Consider the following 19,427-nt stretch of genomic DNA (forward strand, 5'->3'; position numbering starts at 1 on the left):
TGCCTTTGGCCCAGGGCGCGATCCCAGAGTTCCAGGATCGAGTCCCACATTGGGCTCCCTGCATGGAGCCTGCTTCTCCCTCCTCCTGTGTCTCTGCCTCTCCTCTCTCACTATCATGAATAAATAAATAAATCTTAAAAAAAGAAAGAAAGAAAAAGAAGGACAGGGGATCCCTGGGTGGCGCAGCGGTTTGGCACCTGCCTTTGACCCAGGGCGCGATCCTGGAGACCTGGGATCGAATCCCACGTCGGGCTCCCGGTGCATGGAGCCTGCTTCTCCCTCTGCCTGTGTCTCTGCTTCTCACTCTCTCTGTCTCTCTGTGTGACTATCATGAATAAATAAAAATTAAAAAGAAAAAGAACAATGAGGATCCCACTACCTGACTTGATTTCCTACTCAGGCAGCACTAATGGAGACAGTGCGGTGTTGGCAGAAGTTCCCACAGGCTCAGTGAGCCAGTGTAGACAGTTCAGAAACAGACCCATACAAATGTGGTCAGTTGGTTTTCCACAGAAGCGTTGAGGTAATGGGATGGAGAGAAGAACCTAACAGACGGTGCATGCTTGAGAGACGAGGGGCGGTGGGCCTGGGGTGCGGGTCGGTGACCAGGTACCCGGGGTAGGGCTGCCTGAGAAGGGGCGCCAGCGGGGCTTCCAACCCGCAGGTAAGCGGTAAAGGGAGCTTTGTGGGTAGGGGACGCAGCAGGACCTGTGTCCAGACGCAGGGAGGGTGTGGGCAGCAGGAGATGGTGTTGGGCTCGGGGGTCGGCGTGGGCGCCCGGGGATCGGCGCGGGCGACCAGGACTGTGGGCGCCGGGGGCCCGCGCAGGCCGACTGGGTCCCAGAGAAGCAGGCCGGGAGAGCCCCGCGCCCCCCGCGCCCCCCGCGCCCCCCGCGCCCCCCGCGCCCCCCGCGGCCCCGCCCACGGCCGAGGCCGAGGCCCCGCCCCCTCCGGCCGCGTCCAATCGCCGGCCGCTGCCCCTGGCGGGAGGGGGCTCCTCGCCGCGCGGCCCCTCCCACGCCGGGCGCCCCGACGGACAGCCCCGCGCCCAATGAGCTCCGGGGCGGCCGGGGCGGGCACGCGGGCGGCCAATCGGGGCGCGGCGCGGCAGGAAAGGCGGGCCCCGCGGCGGGCGGGGGAGGGGCCGGGCCGGGGCCCGAGGCTGGTTGCTGGCGGCGGCCGCTCGCCCTCGGCCCGGCGGCTTCATTGTCACCTGGGCCTCGGGGCCGGGCCGGGCCGGGGCGCGAGGTCGCCAGCGCCGAGCCTGGGTCCGGGGCGTCGCGCCTGGGAGGGCCTCGCACGGGCCCCGCCGCCCGCCCCGCAGGCTCCCCAGGCGGGGCTCGCGCAGGTGAGGGCGCCGCGCAGGTGAGGGCGCCGCCGCCTCCCCCGTGCAGGTGCGGGCGGGGCGCTCACGGGCCGCGGTGGGGGGTCCGGCCCCTGGAGCCGAGCGCTCGGGGCCCGGAGCTGCCGGGGGGAGACTCCGGGGCTGAGGGGTCGGGGCAGGGGCTGGGACCCCGGCTCGGGGCGCGGGGCGCGGGGCGCGGGGCGGACGGCCTGTGCGCACGGCCAGGTCGGCCCGGACGTCTCCAGGGAGAGGCTGTGTTTACCGCCTGAGCCCCGCGCGCTGCAGCTGCAGCCCAGGGGCCGGCCTGGGTCCCGCGGGGTGTGGCCAGTGCTCTGGGGACAGACGGTGTTAAAGTCACCCCCGCAGCCGGAAATGCTCCAGTGAGGCCTGGCGTGAGTGGCAGGGACAGCCCTGGGCTCCCCTGGCCAGGGCCCCCCACTCGGCGCCTGGGCCCAGGCGGGGAGGCCGCTGCGCTGCCCTGGCGGTAACGGCGAGCCACCCGCAGTGCTCCTGGCCGGAGGGCCGTGCCCTTCCCTCCCTGGTGGCCGTGTCCTGCCCGCGCACCCACTCCTGCTGCTGGAGTGCCTGCCACGTGCCGGGGCCGTGTGGGCCCTGTCCTCGCGGAGCTGACGTTCTTACGAGGGGTCAGACAACACAGACCGACCTGTGTGGCCAGGCCGAGGGAAATAAAGCAGGAGCGGGGAGCACCGTGCCGGGCCTGGGGCTCTCTGAGTGGAGGGGTGCCCGGCGGAGGGCCCGCGGTGCAGAGGCTGCCATGGGAACCAGTTCCGAGGAGCAGCGGGACGGCTGGTTTGGCTGCAGCAGAGCGACGGCCCCCCCGGGGGTGGGGGCAGCGAGGAGGTCACAGAGAGAGCAGAGTCAGATCCGAGGGCTGCCGGGTGTTTAGACTTCATTCTCTGTGCCCGGTGCGGGGCCCTCGGACGGGTTTTGGCAGGGACACAGTGTGACCTGAGACCCGCTGCAGAAAGGTCAGCTCTGGCCACAGGGAGGGGGAACGAGGGGCTGCTGTGCTGGTCCAGGTGCAAGGGGAGCTCGTGGAGGGAAGGGCTGTGTGGGGAGAGGGCGCCCACTGGCTGGCCGCCGGGGGAGCAGGGGTGCTGGCCAAGGGGGACATGTCAGCCTGGGGCCTAGGGCCTGGCCTGGGCTGGCCACAAATTGTGGCCCCTGGAGGCGGAAGTCAGCGCCCTGTTTTGGTCTCTTTGGGGCCAAGGCACCAGATGCGCAGGAGGTCCTGAGGCAGGGGTGAGGGAACAGGGTGGGGTGGGAACCGCCAGCGTCTGCATGGAGCTTGGAAGCCAGATGTGGGCCCCCAGGTGAGAGGGTGGGTGGAGGGGAGGCCAAGCCTGAGCCCGGGACCCCCTGACCTGAGGGGTGAGGAGCAGGAGGGAAGGGACAGCCCGGAAGACTGGAGGGTGGCGGGTGCTGGGAGGGTGCAGGGCCTGGGAGTGGGCGGCCGATGCCAGGACGCCTGGGGTGCTCCTGGGGGCGCTGGGGAAACTCAGGGGTGCCGTGGCCAGATGAGTTGCAGACCCTGGGTCGGGTGGCAAGCATCAGACCGGGTCCCCGTTAGAACATCTCTCGTGGCGCGTCCTGCCCGCCGGCCTCAGGATGACCCCAGGGGGCGGCCCTCTGTAGACACCTGCCTGCCCCCCCGATGAAGGAAGGCAGCTGCCCCCGGCCACCCTCGAGGGGGTCCCTCCGGAGAGGCGACCCTGCTCTGCTTCATGCCTTCTCCTGGCCCTGGGACCCCCACCCACCCTGCAAGGAGGTGCCTGCGAGGCCGGGCGGGAGGTGGTGGTGGGGCGGCCCGGCTCTCAGAGGGCGCCCGCTGCATGTCTTGCCTGCTCAGGGCCTGCTCCGCCCCCATGAAGGGCTCCCGCCCCGCCAGCCGGCCCGCCAGCACCCCCGAGGGCAGCTCAGAAGGCGTGGACCTCAGCCTGACGGGCCTCCCCCCGCCGGTGTCCTGGCGCCCCAACAGCGCCTCCACCACCAAGCCCATCGCCCGCTTCTCCGTGGTCGCCGGCAGTGAGCCAAGGAGGAAGGCGCCGGTAAGTGCCGGAGCCGGGTGTGCGGGCGCCCCGAAGAGCCGCCGCACCCCTCACGGCTGTTGCCTCTTCCTTGCCTGTGGCCGCCCCGAGATCCGGGGAGACTCCAGCTCGTATAGACCAGAGACCTAACTCCCACGGGTTCAGGCCAGGGTCGGGGCCTAAATCCTGCTGGCACCAACCCCTCGGTCCCTCCTGCTCCACCAACATTTGGATTAGTGAGGCGCTCAAGGAGCAGGAGGGGATGAGCTCCAGCGCCCTGAAGGGACCTGATGGGCAGGCTGGCAGCAGGTGCTGCGGCGGGAGCGAGCGGGCCACGCTCCTCGGGGATCCGTCGCCCACTCCCCGGCCAGGCCCACCCTCTTCCTCCTGGACCCTCACCATACCGCATCGCAGGGAACCACTCTGCTCAGGGAAGACGAGGCTTCTAGAGGCTGAGGACCTGCCCGCGCCCCGGGTCACGCCGAGGACCCCGGGGGTGCCGTCCTCAGAACCGGGAGACCGCGCTCCTCTCTCTGAACCCGTTCTCCGAGGCCCAGGGAGCCCCAGGAAGCCCCAGGATGGCATGCGGTGCTCCGGCGAGTGTCTGCAGCCCCCGCCACGGGGTGCTTGTTTCTCCTTGTCTGCAGGAGGGGCCCGGGGGTTCCCGAACCGTCAACAACCTCCGCAGATCCAACAGCACCACGCAGGTCCACCAGCCGCCGGCTAACCAGGCCTGGACCGGCGCCCCCAGGTAGCCCCTGGCGCCCTCCCCTCCTGCCTCCGTCAGCCCCTCTTGCAGCCTCACCAGGCTGGGCCCCAGCTGGACACGGGCCTGACGCGACCTGCACTCAGGCCAGCCCCACGGGGGGCAGGGGGCAGGCGGGATGTGCCTTGACCCATCCTACCTGCAAGTAGATACGCGGACCCCCAGGCCAGTGGCCCTCTGCCTGCTCGTCTCCCCCTGTCCCTGCGGCGCCCTTTGTGCAGGTGTCAGGGTGGCCAGGGCGCGGCGGGAGTGCTCGGGGACAGAGTTTCCTGGTGGTGACCTGGCCCCTCCCGTCCCCCGGAGGATGTGGCGTCCGTGCTCCTGGAGCTGGCTTCCCGGGGCTGACTGTCCCTGCTTGCCGTCCCCTCTCCCGACACAGGCCGGCCGAGAGCCCCCATGTCCTGACGCTCTCTGAGGGCAGCCCCGGTGGGAAGAAGAGGGCGGCTGGTCTGAGCAAAACTCCCAGTGAGAAGGCAGCCACGTGGAACGTCCTGGTGAGGGCCGGCGCCAGGGTCTGCGAGGTTCCCTCTGAGTTCTGGGGGCACCTTTGATCCCAGCATCAGACGTGGGGGAGGGGCACAGAAACCCGCAGCCTGTGGGGGAGCCAGTGGGGGATGAGCCAGGGGCCTGGGCAGCAGGTCATGGTCCGAGGAGGTGGCATCTGTGTCACCGACAGGATGACCAGCCCAGGGCCTTTGCCTCGCCACCCGACTCCCGGAGCCCTAGCACCGTCGGTGCGCCCGTGGGCCCCCGGAGGAGAGAGTGCACCGTACCCCTGGCCCCGAGCTTCACTGCCAACAACAGGTGGGAGCCGCGGTCGGGGCCCAGCCACCTGAAGCCCTGGGGGGTGGGGGGCACGCTGCATCTGTCATACTTGTCCAGGACCTGCGTGCTCCAGAATGAACGAACCAGTGGGGAAACCAGTGACTGAACTTGTCACCCGGGGCCCAGGGAAGGAGGCCTCGGGGGAGGCGTCTTGCATGCGGGGGCTCCTCTGGCCTGCGCCGCCCTCTTCCGCACAGGCTGGGCCTGGCGAGGCTCCTGGGGGGGCCCCGGCCGCACTGCGAGGCCCGACCCGCATCTGGGGAGGGGCGCAGCGTGTTAGCCGGGGCCCTGGCTGGTCAGCGTGCGGGCTCCAGGGTCCCTCGTCGGCCCCCACGGCGGGCTGGAAGGCGGGGTTTGCTGTCCCGTGGCCGCCCTGCGCACCCCTGCGCACCGCGCCTCGGCCGCTCCATGGGCAGGTGCGCGCCCATCTCTGGGGCGGGGCTTCCACGCAGGGCCAGCACCCGCTCTGCTTCATCCGGATTCTGGGATTTTGCGTGGTTTTTTTTGTGTTTCGTTTCTGCCGTGGAACTTGTGGACCCGGGCCCTGGATCCTCGCCCTGCGGGTCATGCTCTTATTTGCCCCGCGGAGTCGGGAGGGTTTGCCGGGGAGTGCGCTGCGCTCGGGTGCCACTCCTGTGGGGCAGGCTCGCGGCTCGCGGACCCTAAAATGATCTTTTTTCCTGCGTGTTGTCTGCGTCCCGGCCCTTGTCCCGGACTTGAGGATAGAACCCTGAAGCTCCTCTGCGCAGAGAAGGCCCTCGGGGCCTGGCTCCTCCGCCTGCCCCACCCCCTGCCCCCCTCCCCGTGCACGTGCCCCCGCCTTGGGGGGGCGGGCCCTCCTTCCTCTGTCTTCTGGGCACAGCCTCCTGCAGACCCGCCTCCCCCCGCCAGGGCACCGGGTGGCGACAGGAGAGCCGGGTGAGCCCAGGGCGTGCCGGGAAGGGAGCCGTCAGGGTCACCGTGGCTCCAGGGCCCCTGCTGCGGAGTCTGCCCTCCCGATCCCCGTCCTCTCCGGGTGCCACGTTGTCTCCAGACACGCTCTGTGTCGTCCCCTTGCTCCCCCACGTGGAATCTCGGGGTGCCTCTGCACCCTGGGGCCTCCGCGCTCTCCTCGGTGCCCCCACCCCATGCTGATGCTCAGGCTGCTCGGTCCCGGTGTCAGTGGCCCAGTGAGCCTGCTGGAAGGTTCTAGAGAGCCAGCACCTCCCCAGTCGTCGTCTCCTTTGCCTTCAGCATCGCCCCGAGGGGCCTGCGTGCCCCGTGCTGCAAGCCTGCCCTGCCCCAGCCCCGCGTGGGCCTCGTCCCACAAGCTCCTCCTGTTGCTGGGGCGGCAGATCTTGCTCCATCTCCCAGGGCTCCGACGGCAGCAGGCGGGGCGGTGGGGCCGTGGGCGCCGCTGCAGGGTCACCGGCTGGGGGACTGCGCTCCCGCCCCGTCTGCGCTGCACCGTCTGGGGTCCGCCGTGAGGGCTGCGTTGAAATCGGCGCAGGCCACCAACAGCCCGTGCCGCAGACGCTGTCCCTAGGGTGTGTGGACACTGCCCCGGGGCCCGTGTGGATTCTCCGAGACACCCTGTCCCGCCCCCTCTGGTCATCCGCCCTTCACACGGCGTCTCCTCATGTCTGGAGTCTGGCTCTGGGGCCTTTCCCAGGGGTGTCCTCAGTGTTGCCTGGTGGCTCACGTGGGGTGACCAGGAGGGCCGGGCTGCCGGCCTGGGGGTCCGTGCCATCGGCGTCTGGGGCTTTTCTCCGGGCGGCTCGGTGCCCCTGGGGAGGGATTCTCCGGTCTCCCGCCCGCCACAGCGTCACCGGGAGAGCCAGCCTGTCGGAGCGGAGGGACGGGCTCGGTGCCTGGGTGCCGAGGGAGGAAGGGGTCTGCGGTGCAGCGTAGCAGAGCTGGGGGCCTCCACTTCCCGCAGCTCTGTGGGGCTCCCCTGGTCCCCAGCTCCCTGTCCCCAGCCCTCCACGTGTCACTCACCACTGGTCCTTCTGATTCTCATCTCGTTAAGCTCTGTGCTCACGTCTTCCGTCCTCGTGTGTTTATACCACGTGTGTTCCTTCCCGGGCGTTTGAGGGGCAGAGAGGACGGTGTGTGTCTTCCGCCCTGTTTCGCTGCCCCAGGAAGGCCCATCCCCATCGACAGGTGGTCTCTGACCCATGTCCCCACTGCAGGCATGTCCGCTGCCAAGGCCCAGGTGCTCCCTGCGCAGCTCGGGTTCTGCTCAGTGGAATGCCTGGGGGCGGGGGGGGGGTGCTGTCCCGGGCCCCGAGGAGGCCCCCGCTATCGGTGTGGCGGCCGTGGAGGGGCCCCAGGGACGCCTGGATGACGCCACCCCCTCCCGTGTCTTCCGGCAGGAGCAATAAGGGCACCGTGGGCAACTGCGTCACCACCATGGTGCACAACCACTACACGCCCCCAGAGAGGGCGCCGCCCCCCAAGAGCTCTAACCACACAGCTCCTTCCCTCAAGTAAGGCCTGGCTCTGGTCTGGGGCAGGTCGGGGCGCTGGTGCTGCTGCCCTTGCCCGCGACGGGCACCGGGGTGGGGCGCGGGGGGGCACTGTACGGGCCAGACCTGGTGGGCAGTCAGGCCAGCCTGGGGCTCAGCCCCGCGTGGGGTCCTGCTGGGGAAGCCGCGGCCACCCTAGAGTCTCCAGAGCAGCTCTGCGCAGGCCAGTCGGGGGCCGGGACTGCCCACGGGTGGTTCGGGTCACTGTCCGGCTCTGGGATCCTGTGACTCTTGAGACCGCTTTGCTTTTTTGAACGTAATGAGCTCGTTAATCACGGGGCCACCAAAGTGGATGCCACCGAATGGACCCCGGGAGGGGGCGGGGGGGCGGGCAGGCGGTCCTGGGGATCTGCTGGCGCTCGGGCCCAGGCCCAGGGAGCAGGCTGTGCTCACTCCTGAGGTCCGGGGGTGCGGGGCCTGGGCCCGCCGCGAGCCTTTTCTGCCCTTCCCGGTAGCAACATCCTCAAGGCGGCCACCGGGGCTGGGGGCAGCGGCAGCTTCGGGAAGCCGCACGGGGACCAGGCCGGCAGCAAGCATGTGGCCCAGAACAACACAGGGGGCGCCCCGGGCCCGCTCAGACGGAAGGAGGTGACAGAGGAGGAGGCCGAGAGGTGACCGGGGGGCTGGGGGCTGGGGGGAGTGGCGGCGGCGGGGCTTGAAGCTCCCGTGAGAGAAATTTCCAGTTGATAATAGTTTTAGAACACGGAGGCTGCCAAGCTCAGGTCACACGACAGTGAGGTCAGGCGCCGGCTGCTCGGTCACCTGCCTGGCCGTGTGCTTGTCCTGTGGTGGCCACAGCCATGTCCTGGGTGCTCCCGGGGGACCTTTGCCGAACGAACCAGCAAATGGTCCCAGGAGCTGAGATCAAGGGTTGACTCTGCTTTATCCAAGTGAACTGATTTATGAGATGGTCCCGCAGGCTAAGGGGTGGGCTTGGTGAGTTTGGGCACACATGTGCACCTGTGTCGTCTACACACACAGCCGCCAAGACACAGAAGGTCCATCACCCCTACAAGCCCCCACATGCCTTTTATCCAGCTTCTCCAGGCCCGACCCTGGCCACAGCGATCTATCCCCTTAGGGCTTTGCGTTTTCTAGAATGTTCTGAGGGGGCAGCACTTGGTCCGTGGCCTATCACGCCTGGCCGTGTCCTTGGCTTGCCGCTCTCTGCGGGGAGTTGCCATCTGTGTCAGGATGCAGCGTTCACCCCCAGCCAAACGGTGGGCCTTTGGGTTATTCCTGGGGTTTCATTTCTGCGGGAACGTGCAGCCGTTAGCTTCCCTGCCCACCTGGGCCTTCGGGGATCCAGGGACAAGAGGCCGTCGCTCAGCTGCCTGGTTCCACGGGACACGGGGCCCAGGCTTGGTCCCGAGCCCTGCTGCCCCCTTCCCCCTAGGTTTATCCACCAGGTGAACCGGGCAGCTGTCACCATCCAGCGATGGTACCGCCACCAGGTGCAGCGGCGCCAAGCCAGAGCTGCCCGCCTAGAGCACCTGCCAGCATCCAACCAAGAGGTCAGCGTGGGTGTGTAAGCCGTGCCCCGAGGAGGCGGGCGAGGGTCCCCGGGGTCTCAGCTGCATATAGTGGGGTTTCTGGGACCCGTGGGATTGTGGCCTGGAATTGCCCGTGGCCCGTACCCAGTCTGGGGGCCCCCTGCTCCCTCCCTGCCCCGGGTCAGGGCCTGGGGATCGGGACACGCCTGCCACCTACAGTCTGAGTGGGTTTCTGGCTGCAGGGCCCCCGCCCTGAGGTGCAGAGCGGCCTCCCCACCCGGAGGAGCCACTGGCTGCCTGGATGGACGCTTTTCTCCTCTGGGGCAGAGAGACAGCAGGTTGGGGGCCAGGGTGTCCCGTGGAAACCAGGTCTGCACCGGGCGGCTCCATCTTCCCAGTCAGACCAGCTGTGGCTTTGGCTTCCACAGGAGCAGCGGCGGCAGCTGGGAGGGGACAGCCTCCTGGACCAGCACCAGAAGAAGGAGGCGGCCAGGAGGAAGGCCCGGGAGGAGAAGGCACGCCAGGCCAGGCGAGCGGCCATTCAGGTACGCCAGGTGACCCGAGGCGTGGGGACCCCGTGCCAAGGCAGCAAACACTCGCTGGGTCTGCCCTCTGTGGCTGAGAGCAAGACCGTGCCCCCGGGGGACCCCTGCCCGCCACCTTCCCGGAGCCCTCCTTCCCCATGCCCCTGGTTGTTGGGCGTTGGGCAGCTCGGCACAGGGTGGGGGGACGAGGGGCCTGGCTGTGTCCAGCGATGCTGCTCAGAGCTCCCCCTCACGGCAGGAGCTGCAGCAGAAGCGAGCCCAGAAGTCAGGTGACCCCGAGCTGAAGGAGGCCTGGGGGCCAGAGAAGCCCCGGCCTGCCCAGGAGCTGCCCCCAAGGCCGGGGGGCACCACCCACACCCCCCAGACCCACAAGGCCAACAATGCCGGTGAGCACAGCAGAGCCCGCGGGCCACACTTCTGCCTCCGGCCTGTGCACCCTCAGGGTCATCAGCCCACCCCCACCCCTGTCAAGGTCATCATCTCACCCCGACCCCCCTCAAGGTTATCAGCCCACCCTGACCCCCCCCCCAAGCTCATCACCCCGGCCTGACCCCCATCAAGATCATCATATCACCCCGACCCCCCTCAAGGTCATCACCTCCCCCGACCCCCCCCTCCCCGGAGGGCTGTGGTCCCTCCCGATGTCCCCTACCCCACTTTGTGCCACGGCCCGTTTGGCCACGTCCCCCCATGGAGGAGGGGCCTCAGCGTTAGGCTTTGCAGCCCTGCTCCTCTTACTCTGCAGCTGGTCAGGGGACCCACGGAGCAGTGAGGCCTGCCTGGAGTCCTAGGGTCGCACTAGTTCCCCTGACCCTTCACCCAGAGGAGCCCGTGTTGCCCAGACTCCCCGATGGCCCGTGTTGTCCTGCTGTGCCTTCCTGAGTGTGGCCCCTTCTCAAGGGCTCCTCTGGATTTGCTGCCCCGGCCGGGGGGACGCCCAGGTGGGCCACCACTGTGCTCTCTTGCACAGGCGCTGGCTTCCCGACCGCGCGCCCAGAGGAGCCCTGCCAGTCCGCCTCCCCTTCATCTCCGGAGCCCCAGCAGTTGGCAGAGGACAAGCCTCAGGTGTCCCCACGGCTCCTCCTGACTTCCCTCCCTGGCTTCAGCTTCGGGGCGCGTCCATGCCTGGGGCCACTCATGCCAGGAAGGGCTGGGTCGTTGCTCCAGTGCGGAGCTGGGGAGTCAGGGCTTGCTCTGACGTCCCCCCAGACTTTCACAGACACCCTGGGGTGGGGCCCCCTGCACCCGCTTGCAGAAGGGAGCGGGAGGCTCCGAGGTTAGGTGTGGGCCAAGGGGCGAGAAGGCCAGCCCCAGGGGCGCCCTGCCTGGCCACCCTTCTCGTTTCCCTGGAGGTGGGTCGGGATGAGTCCAGGCCGCGTGGCTTGAGTGGCTTCAGTGGGTCTCCCTCCTCTGTGTCCGCTGCAGGATGCCAGCGCCCAGGGCATGCCTGGTGAGGATCTGGAGGTGGGGGGCCCTGCCCAGAGCAGGGCCAAGTCCAGGGTGACACTGGACGAGCTGCTAGACACACTGAAGCTGCTGGAAGAGGAGCCCGAGCCGCTGCCCCGTCCCAGGGCCTACCGCAAGGACAAGTACTCCTGGACGGATGAGGTGACTGTGGGCTGCGACTGCACAGGTCACAGGGGCACCGTGGGGGCACCTGCCTGCTTCATTCGGGACCCCAGTGAGGGCCACGTAGGGCTTCATTGAGTCCCCCCCACTCTTCTGAGGGCTCGCTGAGATTTAGGATGCTCAGTAATCCTGGGGTGGGGAGAGAGGGCCGCCTCCTTGCTGGGGGCCCTCAGCGATGCCCTGCAAGCACCTGGGCAGCCGGAGAGGCCCTTCCTTCCAGACCAGGTCCAGCCGCCTTCCCCAGATGCGCCTGCGCGTGCTCCTGCCCTAGGGTCCTGAGCTGCTCCTGGAGGCCAGCGCAGAGCCCTCGGCCGCCCCGCAGCCTCTGATGCTGCGCCCCTTCCCCTGTACCTGTAGGAGGACGATGCCAGCAACCTGACAGCTGACAACCTGGAGAGATTTGGGAAGCTCAGCACGTGCGACGGTCCCTCCGAAGACGGGACCCTGCTCTCTGAGGCCAAGCTGCAGAGCATCATGAGCTTTCTGCACGAGATGGAGATGGAGCAGTTAGGGCAGGACCGGCCGGCCTCGGCCCCCCAGGTGTGGAGGGGCCCCGGGAGGGACGGCAGGTCCTCACCGGGGGACCAGGGCCTGCCTGACATATGCTGCCTCCCCAGGGGCTGGCGCTGGAGGACGGGCGCCCGGAGCCCGGGTCCACGGTGAGCACATCTGTGATGCGGCTGAAACTGGAGGTGGAGGAGAAGAAGCAGGCGGTGGGGCTGCTGCAGAGAGCGCTGGTAACGCCCCCGCCCCCAGCCTCGCCCACACGCACGCGCACGCTGCACCTGCTCCCCAGCTGGGCACCCTGCCAGTGCTGCTCCCTGAGAGGCCTCGCCTTCCGTGTCCCCCTCCTGGCTCTCTCTGCCCCGTCGCCGCCCCGGCACCCCTCGCAGATGCAGCAGCGGGACCTCACCGTCCGGCGGGTCAAGGAGACCGAGAAGGAGCTGGGCCGGCAGCTGCGGCAGCAGAGGGACCACTACGAGGCCACCATCCAGCGGCACCTGTCCTTCATCGACCAGGTGCCTCCGCCGGGCAAGGGGGCACCAGCGGCGGGGGAGGGGACCGGGACCTGCTGGGCACATGGGGTCGTCGGGGTCCAGGCCGGCTCGGGCCTCTCGGAGACTTCTAGATCCACGGGCCTCCTCCCCTCTGCGGAAACAGGCGGCACCTTCCCCTGTGGGAACTGCTTGACAGGTCATCCAAGGCATCATGGTGTTCCCCCCACAGCCGTGACCTGCCCCTGCCCCGCGGCTGTGTCCCCCACCCATGCTCTCCGTCCGCTTGCCGCCTGCCCTCCCAGCCCCAGGGCCCCTCGCAGGCTCCTGCAAGGTGGGCAGTGATCACGGGGGCAGGGACCCTCTGGGGGCAGCAGCTTCAGCCCCGGCCCCTGATTGCAGTTGATTGAGGACAAGAAGGCCCTGGCGGAGAGGTGTGAGGCTGTGGTGGCCGAGCTGAAGCAGAGGGACCAGAGGCGCAAGGACAGGGAGGCCCAGGTGCAGGAGCAGCACGAGCTGGTGAGCCTCTCGGCCCGGTGGCCTGCGGCCTGAGTGGCCGTCTCTGCACCGGCCGTCCTACGGCCTACCTCCAGCCCCGCGGTGCTCTCAGGCCCCGTGGGGGCAGGTCCCTGCCTGGCCACCCCAGAACCAGGCCGCCTCGGAGTGTGAGAGTCACGGGGGCTTGTGCACCCACCATGTGGAGCCAGGAGCGCGCACGTGAGAGCCTCGGGCCTGTGGCCCACACACGGGGTGCCAGCCAGCGGCCCAGGCAGCGGACATGCCGCCCCAGCACCAGCATCTGTCCCCTCCCTCCCCTGGAGCAGCTTCCTTCTGACCGCCTGGGTGCTGGACGCTAGGGTGGGGGCCAAGGGACTCGCAGTCCCCCTCGCTGTGTCACGTTGGAGGTGGCAGGCAGTGCTGGCCACGTGTGAACCTGAGCGGCCCCCGGTCTGGGCCCTGGGGCAGGGGACCTCACCTGTTTTTCCTGGTTTTGCTGGCCGAGGATTGGACCCCTGCTCATTGTGCTGTGCCGGCGGCCGCCATTCACAGGCTCCCTCCCCCGCACGGCCACGCTGCGCACACTGTGGGCAGCTAGTCCCCACACCCAGAGCTGACTCTGCAAGGGCGGGCACTAGCAGTTTTTTTTTTTTTTTTAAGATTTATTTATTTGAGAGAGCGTGCCTGCAAGCAGACACACAAGTGGGAAGGGGGCAGAGAAAGACGAGGGAGAGGATCTCAAGCAGGCTCCCTGCAGAGCGTGGAGCCCAATCCAGGGCGTGACCCCACGACCCTGAGATCACTACCTGACCCGAAACCAAGAGTCGGGCGCTTAACCGACCGAGCCACCAGGCGCCCCAGCACCAGCATGCCTAAGGTCCACCCTGCCCTGGCCAGCGCAGGGTCAGCTGGTGCTAGGGACTTGGGGTGCCCTGTGGGGCCCCCGCTTCAGGCCTCCAGACTGGACCCTGCCTCCACCTCTGGGGAGGGCCGAATGGGGTCATGGGCATGTGCGGGGGAAGGGGTGGGTGAGGCGCAGGGGTCCCTTTGCGTCTCTAGCTTCCTCACCGCTGCCCTGGGGACTTCCCCGTGTCCTTGCTGGCAGGAAATCAAGAAACTCAAGGAACTAATGAGTGCCACCGAGAAAGTCCGCAGGGAGAAGTGGATCAACGAGAAAACCCGAAAAATCAAGGAGATTACAGTCCGAGGTGGGGGCCGGCCAGCCCCTGGGGCGGGTCAGAGGCTGATAGGCCAAGGGCCCAGAGGCAGGCACGGCGGGGGGGGGGGGGGGGTCCTGGGCAAGGACAGTGGTTTCCGTTACAGCCACGGGAGTGACCACATTCCCGGGGAGCCCCAAGGCCTCAGGGTGGGTGACCGCATCCAGCTGGCTTGGAGGCCTGGGTGGCGGGCGGCGGGGAGGCAGGCCACAGGCCTCACACGCAGGTCCGGGAGGGGGGCCCTGCTTCCCCTCTGCACCCTGAACTCCTCCACCTTCCAGGGGAGCATGGGGGTGCCCCGGGGTTCCCTGCCACCTGGCACCATCGCTGCTCCTCCCGCATATAGAGAGTGGGTCTGGGGGCTGACGGGCCCCCTTCCACTGTGCCCACTAACGCCTGGACCAAGGGGAGACCCCGCAGGCCTGAACCCCAGGGCGGGGAGTCGGCGGGGAGTTGCAGTGCCGCAGGCAGAGGGATGGGCCTGCCCACGGGGACTCCGCCGTGCTTTGGGCTGGAGCCTCCAGTGTGGCCGGGGTCAGGGACCCCCTGGCCGGATGGCAGCCCCAGTGTCCCAGCGGGTGGGAATTGGGAGTCCCTGCAGCCCCGGGGGCAAGGCTCGGGGCCCTGGGTCAGGGGTCCTCTGCGGGCCCCGCAGCGTGATGCCCTCCCTCCAGGACTGGAGCCTGAGATCCAGAAGCTGATCGCCAGGCACAAGCAGGAGGTGAAGAAGCTCAAGAGCGTGCACGAGGCGGAGCTGCTGCAGGCGGACGCGCGGGCGGCCCAGCGCTGCGCTCGCCAGGTGGAGGAGCTTCGGGAGCAGCTGGAGCGCGAGAAGGAGGCGCTGGGCCAGCAGGAGCGGGAGCGCGCACAGCAGCGGTGGGTGCCCTGGACACGCGGGCCTGGCCCGGGAGAGCTGGGACGTCCGGGGGGCGGGGGGCGGGGCTGAGCCCTCGGCCCTCGGTCCCGCAGCTTCGAGCAGCACGTGGAGCAGGAGCAGCGGGCTCTGCAGCAGCAGCGGCGGCGGCTCTACGGCGAGGTGGCCGAGGAGAAGGAGCGGCTGGGCCAGCAGGCAGCCAGGTGCCACCCGGGGGGGCCCGCCCGCCGCCCCCTCCCCCGGCCGCCCTGCTGGCCTTGCTGACCTGTCCCGGCCCACAGGCAGCGGGCGGAGCTGGAGGAGCTGAGGCGGCAGCTGGAGGAGAGCAGTGCGGCTGAGGGCCGGGCTCTCAGGGCCGAGTTCGAGAAGGGCAGAGAGGAGCAGGAGCGCCGGCACCAGGTCTGCGCGCCTCCCTCCCCGCCCCTCCCCTCCCGCTGCAGTGTGGGGCGCGCCCGTCTGGGGTGCAGGGGTCACCACCCAGCCCCGCCGGCCGGGGAGCTGGGCTGAGCCGAGCTGGAGTGGCGGGGCTCCCCGGCCAGCGCCCTGCGCACCCACAGCCTGGCGTGCGCGCCGGGGGCTCGGGGCCTGCTCTCACGGTGCTGCCACCCCCCAGATGGAGATGAAGGCCCTGAAGGACCAGCTGGAGGCGGAAAGACAGATGTGGGAGGCCAACTGCGCCAAGAAGGAGGTGGGGAGCGGGAAGCAGCCCCTGGCCGGCACCTCGGGTGTCGGAACAGCTGCGTGCGGGTTCCTGTCCCGTGGCCTCCCGTGGGCCCGGTCTGGGTTCCCCGGACTGGCCGTTCAGGGTTGGTGGTGGGGTTGGTGGATGCACCGGACCTGAGTGCGCTGGTTCAGGCCTCCTCCGGGGAGACTGGGGCCGGGGTGAGTCCCTCTGATGGCAGAGGAGGACCTTCCTCACCCTCCCTTCACCCACGTGGCTGCCCTTGAAACTAGCAGACACCGCCCACCCGTGTTCGGGGAGCACCGAGGAGGCTCCCTCCTCAACTTGCGGTGCCTCCCTCGGGAAGTGCCGGCCTGCACTGCCGGGTCTTCTGGAGAGAGGCTGTGTGGACAGGCGCTCCGGGCCATGCAGGAGCCGGTGACCCATAGGCCTGGGGACCGAGCAGCCTCCTGTCTGCCCCGTAACCATGTGCAGGCGTCACTGCATTTGTGAGGCACGTTTGTGGACGCGGGGCGGCTGGGTCAGAGCGTGAAGCCTGACGCGAGTCTCCCAACTGCCTGCCCTGAGCCCACCCCGTCGGGGCCCTGCCCGCCCCAGGCTGGAGGTGTCCAGTCCCCCCCTCGGACCCCGGGCCCCTGCCGGGTCCTGACCATGGGGCCAACGGGGCGCAGGGCAGGGCGAGGTCCTGTGGGCAACCCTGCGCCAGCCCCACCGAGCCCCTGCACCCCCAGGAGGCATGGCTGCTGACCCGGGAGCGGGAGCTGAGGGAAGAAGTCCGCAGGGGCCGGGACAAGGAGATCGAGCTGGTCATCCACCGGCTGGAGGCCGACATGACGCGCGCCAGGGAGGAGAGCGAGAGGGCGGCGGAGAGCCGGTGAGGCCCTGTCCCCGGCGCCCGGCTCGGCCCTGAGCGCCCGGGCCCCCTGACCCCGGCCCTGCCCTGTCCGCCCGCCAGCGTGCAGCGCCTCCGGGACAAGTACGACGCGGAGCTCTCGGAGCTGGAGCAGTCGGAGCGGAAGCTGCAGGACCGGTGCACGGAGCTCAAGGGGCGGCTCGGGGAGGCGGAGGGCGAGGGCCTGCGGCTGCAGGGCCTGCTGCGGCACAAGGAGAAGGAGCTGGCCCGCGTGACGGCGGTGAGCAGGGGCGGACGGCGGCCCCATCCCCACGCCCCCCCACCCCGGCCACATGCTCACTCCCTGCACACCCCCCCAGGTCAACGAGCAGCTGGTGGGCGAGCGGAGCGGCCTGGCCGAGGTGCTGCGCCGGGAGTTTGCCGACCGGCTGGCCGCCTCCGAGGAGGACACCCGGGTTGCCAGAGCCGAGCTGGCCGAGCTGCGGGCCCGCCAGCGGCTGGAGCTGGAGCAGCTCTCGCGGGAGAAGCAGGCGGAGCTGGAGGAGGTGCACCAGAGGTGGGCACGGCCCTGGGGGCGCACGAGGGGGTGGGTGGGGGGTGCTGGGTCTGAGAAGCGGATGCGGGCTGCGGGTCCGCCTCTCCTGGCAGCTGGGGTGGAGCTGGGCGTCCAGGCCGCTGGGGGCTCCGTGTGACGCGTGGCCCGAGGGCCTGGCCGGCTGAGCACCAAGCCCCCCAGCAGGACCGGCTCCCCAGGAGCGCCCCACGTGGGTCTGCAGAGAGGCAGCTCCCCGCACCCTCCACCCCCACACCCCCATCCCCGGCCTGGATGAAGCAGCTCCTGTGTGGGAGGAGTCTAGGCCCCGAGGGGTTAGGGGGGCAGCTCCCCTCCGTCCCAGGGCTGGGGTGGGGTGAGCACAGCCATCCCCCTGGCCCTTCTGGGACGGGGCCCCTCCCAGCCACTGTGCTGCTCCTCTGAGCTGCACACGGGCCCTGGGGTCTGGCCGGGGGTGAGGCCCCGAAGCCCACCGCGTGCTCCCCACAGGGTGAAGCTGGCCCTGACGAAGAAGGAGGAGGCCGTGCGCAGCCTCCGAAAACAGCATGAGGTGGGTCCCCGAGGCCGGGCCTGCCCGGGGGGCACGGGGTGGGGGCGACTCGGGCCTGACCCCTGGCAGACTGCGTGTTGCAGGCCGCGGTGAAGCGGGCCGACCACCTGGAAGAGCTGTTGGAGCAGCGCAAGTGGCCGTTATCGAGCGCCAAGTGACCACCGCAGCCCGGAGGGGTCGACAGCAGCAGGGCGGGGGGTGCCTGGTGTGAGGCGGACCCCAGCCCGGCCCCAACCCCACCGACCCCTCTATTCCTCCGCCCTGGGCTCCGGTCATCCTGACGTTAGAGCACCATGCCTGCATTTTAACAGTAAAGAGGTGTTTTTCATACTTTGTGCAGCCCCTGCCTCGTCTCTTTCTCCTGGGCTGCGGGCTGGGGTAGCAGGGGCTGGAGGCCAGGCATGGGGTGTCCCCAGCCCCTCCCGGTGCATGTGCCTGCTGCAGCCCCTGGGGCTGGGTCCCAGGCCCCCAGCAGAGAGAATGGCTCTTGTTCCAGCCTGGGCCTCGATGGGCCCTGTGGCTGTTGGTCCCCGTGGCTCCTGGGCCCTGTGGCTCTTGGCCCCCGTGGCTCCTGGGCCCCATGGCTCTCAGCCTCCGTGGCTCCTGGGCTCCGTGGCTCCTGGGCCCTGTGGCTCTCGGCCCCCGTGGCTCCTGGGCTCCGTGGCTCCTGGGCCCTGTGGCTCTCAGCCTCCGCGGCTCCTGGGCTCCGTGGCTCCTGGGCCCCCGTGGCTCCTGGGCCCCGTGGCTCTCAGGTCCTGTGGCTGGCCTGCTCTGCCCCAGAAGGGGCTCGGAGGCTCCTCCCCTTCCTCTCCAGCAGCCCTAGCGCCTGCTGTTCTCTCCCGATGGCTGGAGACAGTGTGGCCCTCCCAGGAGACCCTCGTTTTCCTTCCCTCACTTGAGGACACCCCCCCGGAAGTGCAACAGCCGGGAGCCCCTGAGGAGTGGGCACTGGCCAAGAACTGCCCGTGAGGAGGGGGGAGGCATGAGAGGGGAAGGCCGAGGTGCTCCTTGCGGACGCGCCTCCCCTCCCTCTGCCGGCCCTCGCTCACCACGGGCCTCCCCCTTCCTGCCGCCGCCCTCCCCGCTGCCTTGGGGTATGTCCAGCTGCGGTTTCCTCACCTGCACGAGAGTCTTTTCCCTCTTTGGTGCTGGGGCGGGGCGCCGCAGGGACACACACCCGCTCCCTCTGGCCTGACCCCTCCCGGGGCGGGAGCCTGGGCTGGCCCCTGGACAGCGTCCCCGAGCCCGAGCCCCTCCTCACGGGGCTGTCGCGTCCTGTGAGGTGCCTGGATCGGGAGGAGAGCTTGTGGCCATGCAGCCGGGTGTGGCTGGGGCATCCAGTTCCGGGGCGGGAGGTGAGGGGGGCTGTCCGGGTCTCTGCGGAGCTCCGGCCCCCACTCCCTGCTCCGTCCCTCAGGGCTAGGGTTGCCCTGCGGCTCACCCTCTCCACCGGCTGTTCCAGGATCCAGGCTGGCCTCTGACGCCTTCTGCTGGAGCCGGGAAGGGCGCGGGGTGGGGCTCCTCTAGGGGAGGGCGGCGGGCACAGCTCAGACCCCTCCCTGGGCTGCAGCTGCAGGCAGAAGGAGCTGACTGGTCATTGACTGCGGCCAGGCTCCCAGGAGCACGGCGGGGACGGCACGGGGGAAGACAGGTTTTCCTATCGAGGCTCTGACCTCCCTCCACCCACCAAAAAAAAAGGTATTTTTGTCTGAAGCTGTTATTAGGAGTTGCCATGGGGAAGTGGCTGTAAATTACTCAACTATGTAGTTTTGCAAGTAAGGTATTCAGCACATGGGAAGACGGTGGTGTCCAGAGAGCAGGGCAAGCAGGAAAGCCAGGAAACCCGTAGAGATGGGTGGAGGTGATGCTCCAACCAGAGGCAGGCCTGACCTCCCGGCCCAGGTGGCACTGGCCACCACCAGCAGGAGCACCCCAAAGCCCCCTGTGGACAGAAGAGGGAGACACCCTGGGTTTTTGGCGGGGTCCCTTCCCTGGATGACTATGGGTTATAGGGGCAGCTAGAGGGATCTCTGGCGCCACCTCACCT

At 69.2% G+C, this 19,427-nt stretch overlaps 2 protein-coding genes across 6 annotated transcripts in view; one reads left to right on the forward strand and one right to left on the reverse strand.

Annotated features, from left to right (window-relative positions):
- The window catches only part of BAHCC1 (BAH domain and coiled-coil containing 1), a 318,708-nt gene that overhangs the window by 197,899 nt on the left and 101,382 nt on the right, over positions 1-19,427 (reverse strand). The window lies entirely within an intron of this gene.
- On the forward strand, positions 1,159-17,710 carry CEP131 (centrosomal protein 131). 2 transcript variants are annotated; one of them, XM_025468274.3, is made up of 26 exons: positions 1,159-1,348; positions 3,216-3,414; positions 4,041-4,144; positions 4,539-4,653; positions 4,836-4,963; positions 7,339-7,452; positions 7,947-8,102; positions 8,888-9,005; positions 9,413-9,529; positions 9,768-9,915; positions 10,500-10,594; positions 10,955-11,137; positions 11,516-11,698; positions 11,776-11,895; positions 12,052-12,177; positions 12,556-12,672; positions 13,757-13,859; positions 14,543-14,744; positions 14,838-14,945; positions 15,024-15,141; positions 15,356-15,430; positions 16,156-16,298; positions 16,380-16,557; positions 16,637-16,833; positions 17,320-17,380; positions 17,464-17,710. In XM_025468274.3, exons 2-26 carry the CDS (start codon positions 3,232-3,234, stop codon positions 17,536-17,538), a joined length of 3,267 nt encoding a protein of 1,088 aa, XP_025324059.3. In that variant the 5' UTR covers positions 1,159-1,348; positions 3,216-3,231; the 3' UTR covers positions 17,539-17,710. The 2 variants fall into 2 exon arrangements, with proteins under 2 accessions (XP_025324059.3, XP_025324062.3); XM_025468277.3 differs by lacking the exons at positions 1,159-1,348; positions 3,216-3,414; positions 4,041-4,144; positions 4,836-4,963.

This window comes from Canis lupus, chromosome 9 (genome assembly GCF_003254725.2).
Source record: "Canis lupus dingo isolate Sandy chromosome 9, ASM325472v2, whole genome shotgun sequence".
NCBI classification, from domain to species: domain Eukaryota; kingdom Metazoa; phylum Chordata; class Mammalia; order Carnivora; family Canidae; genus Canis; species Canis lupus.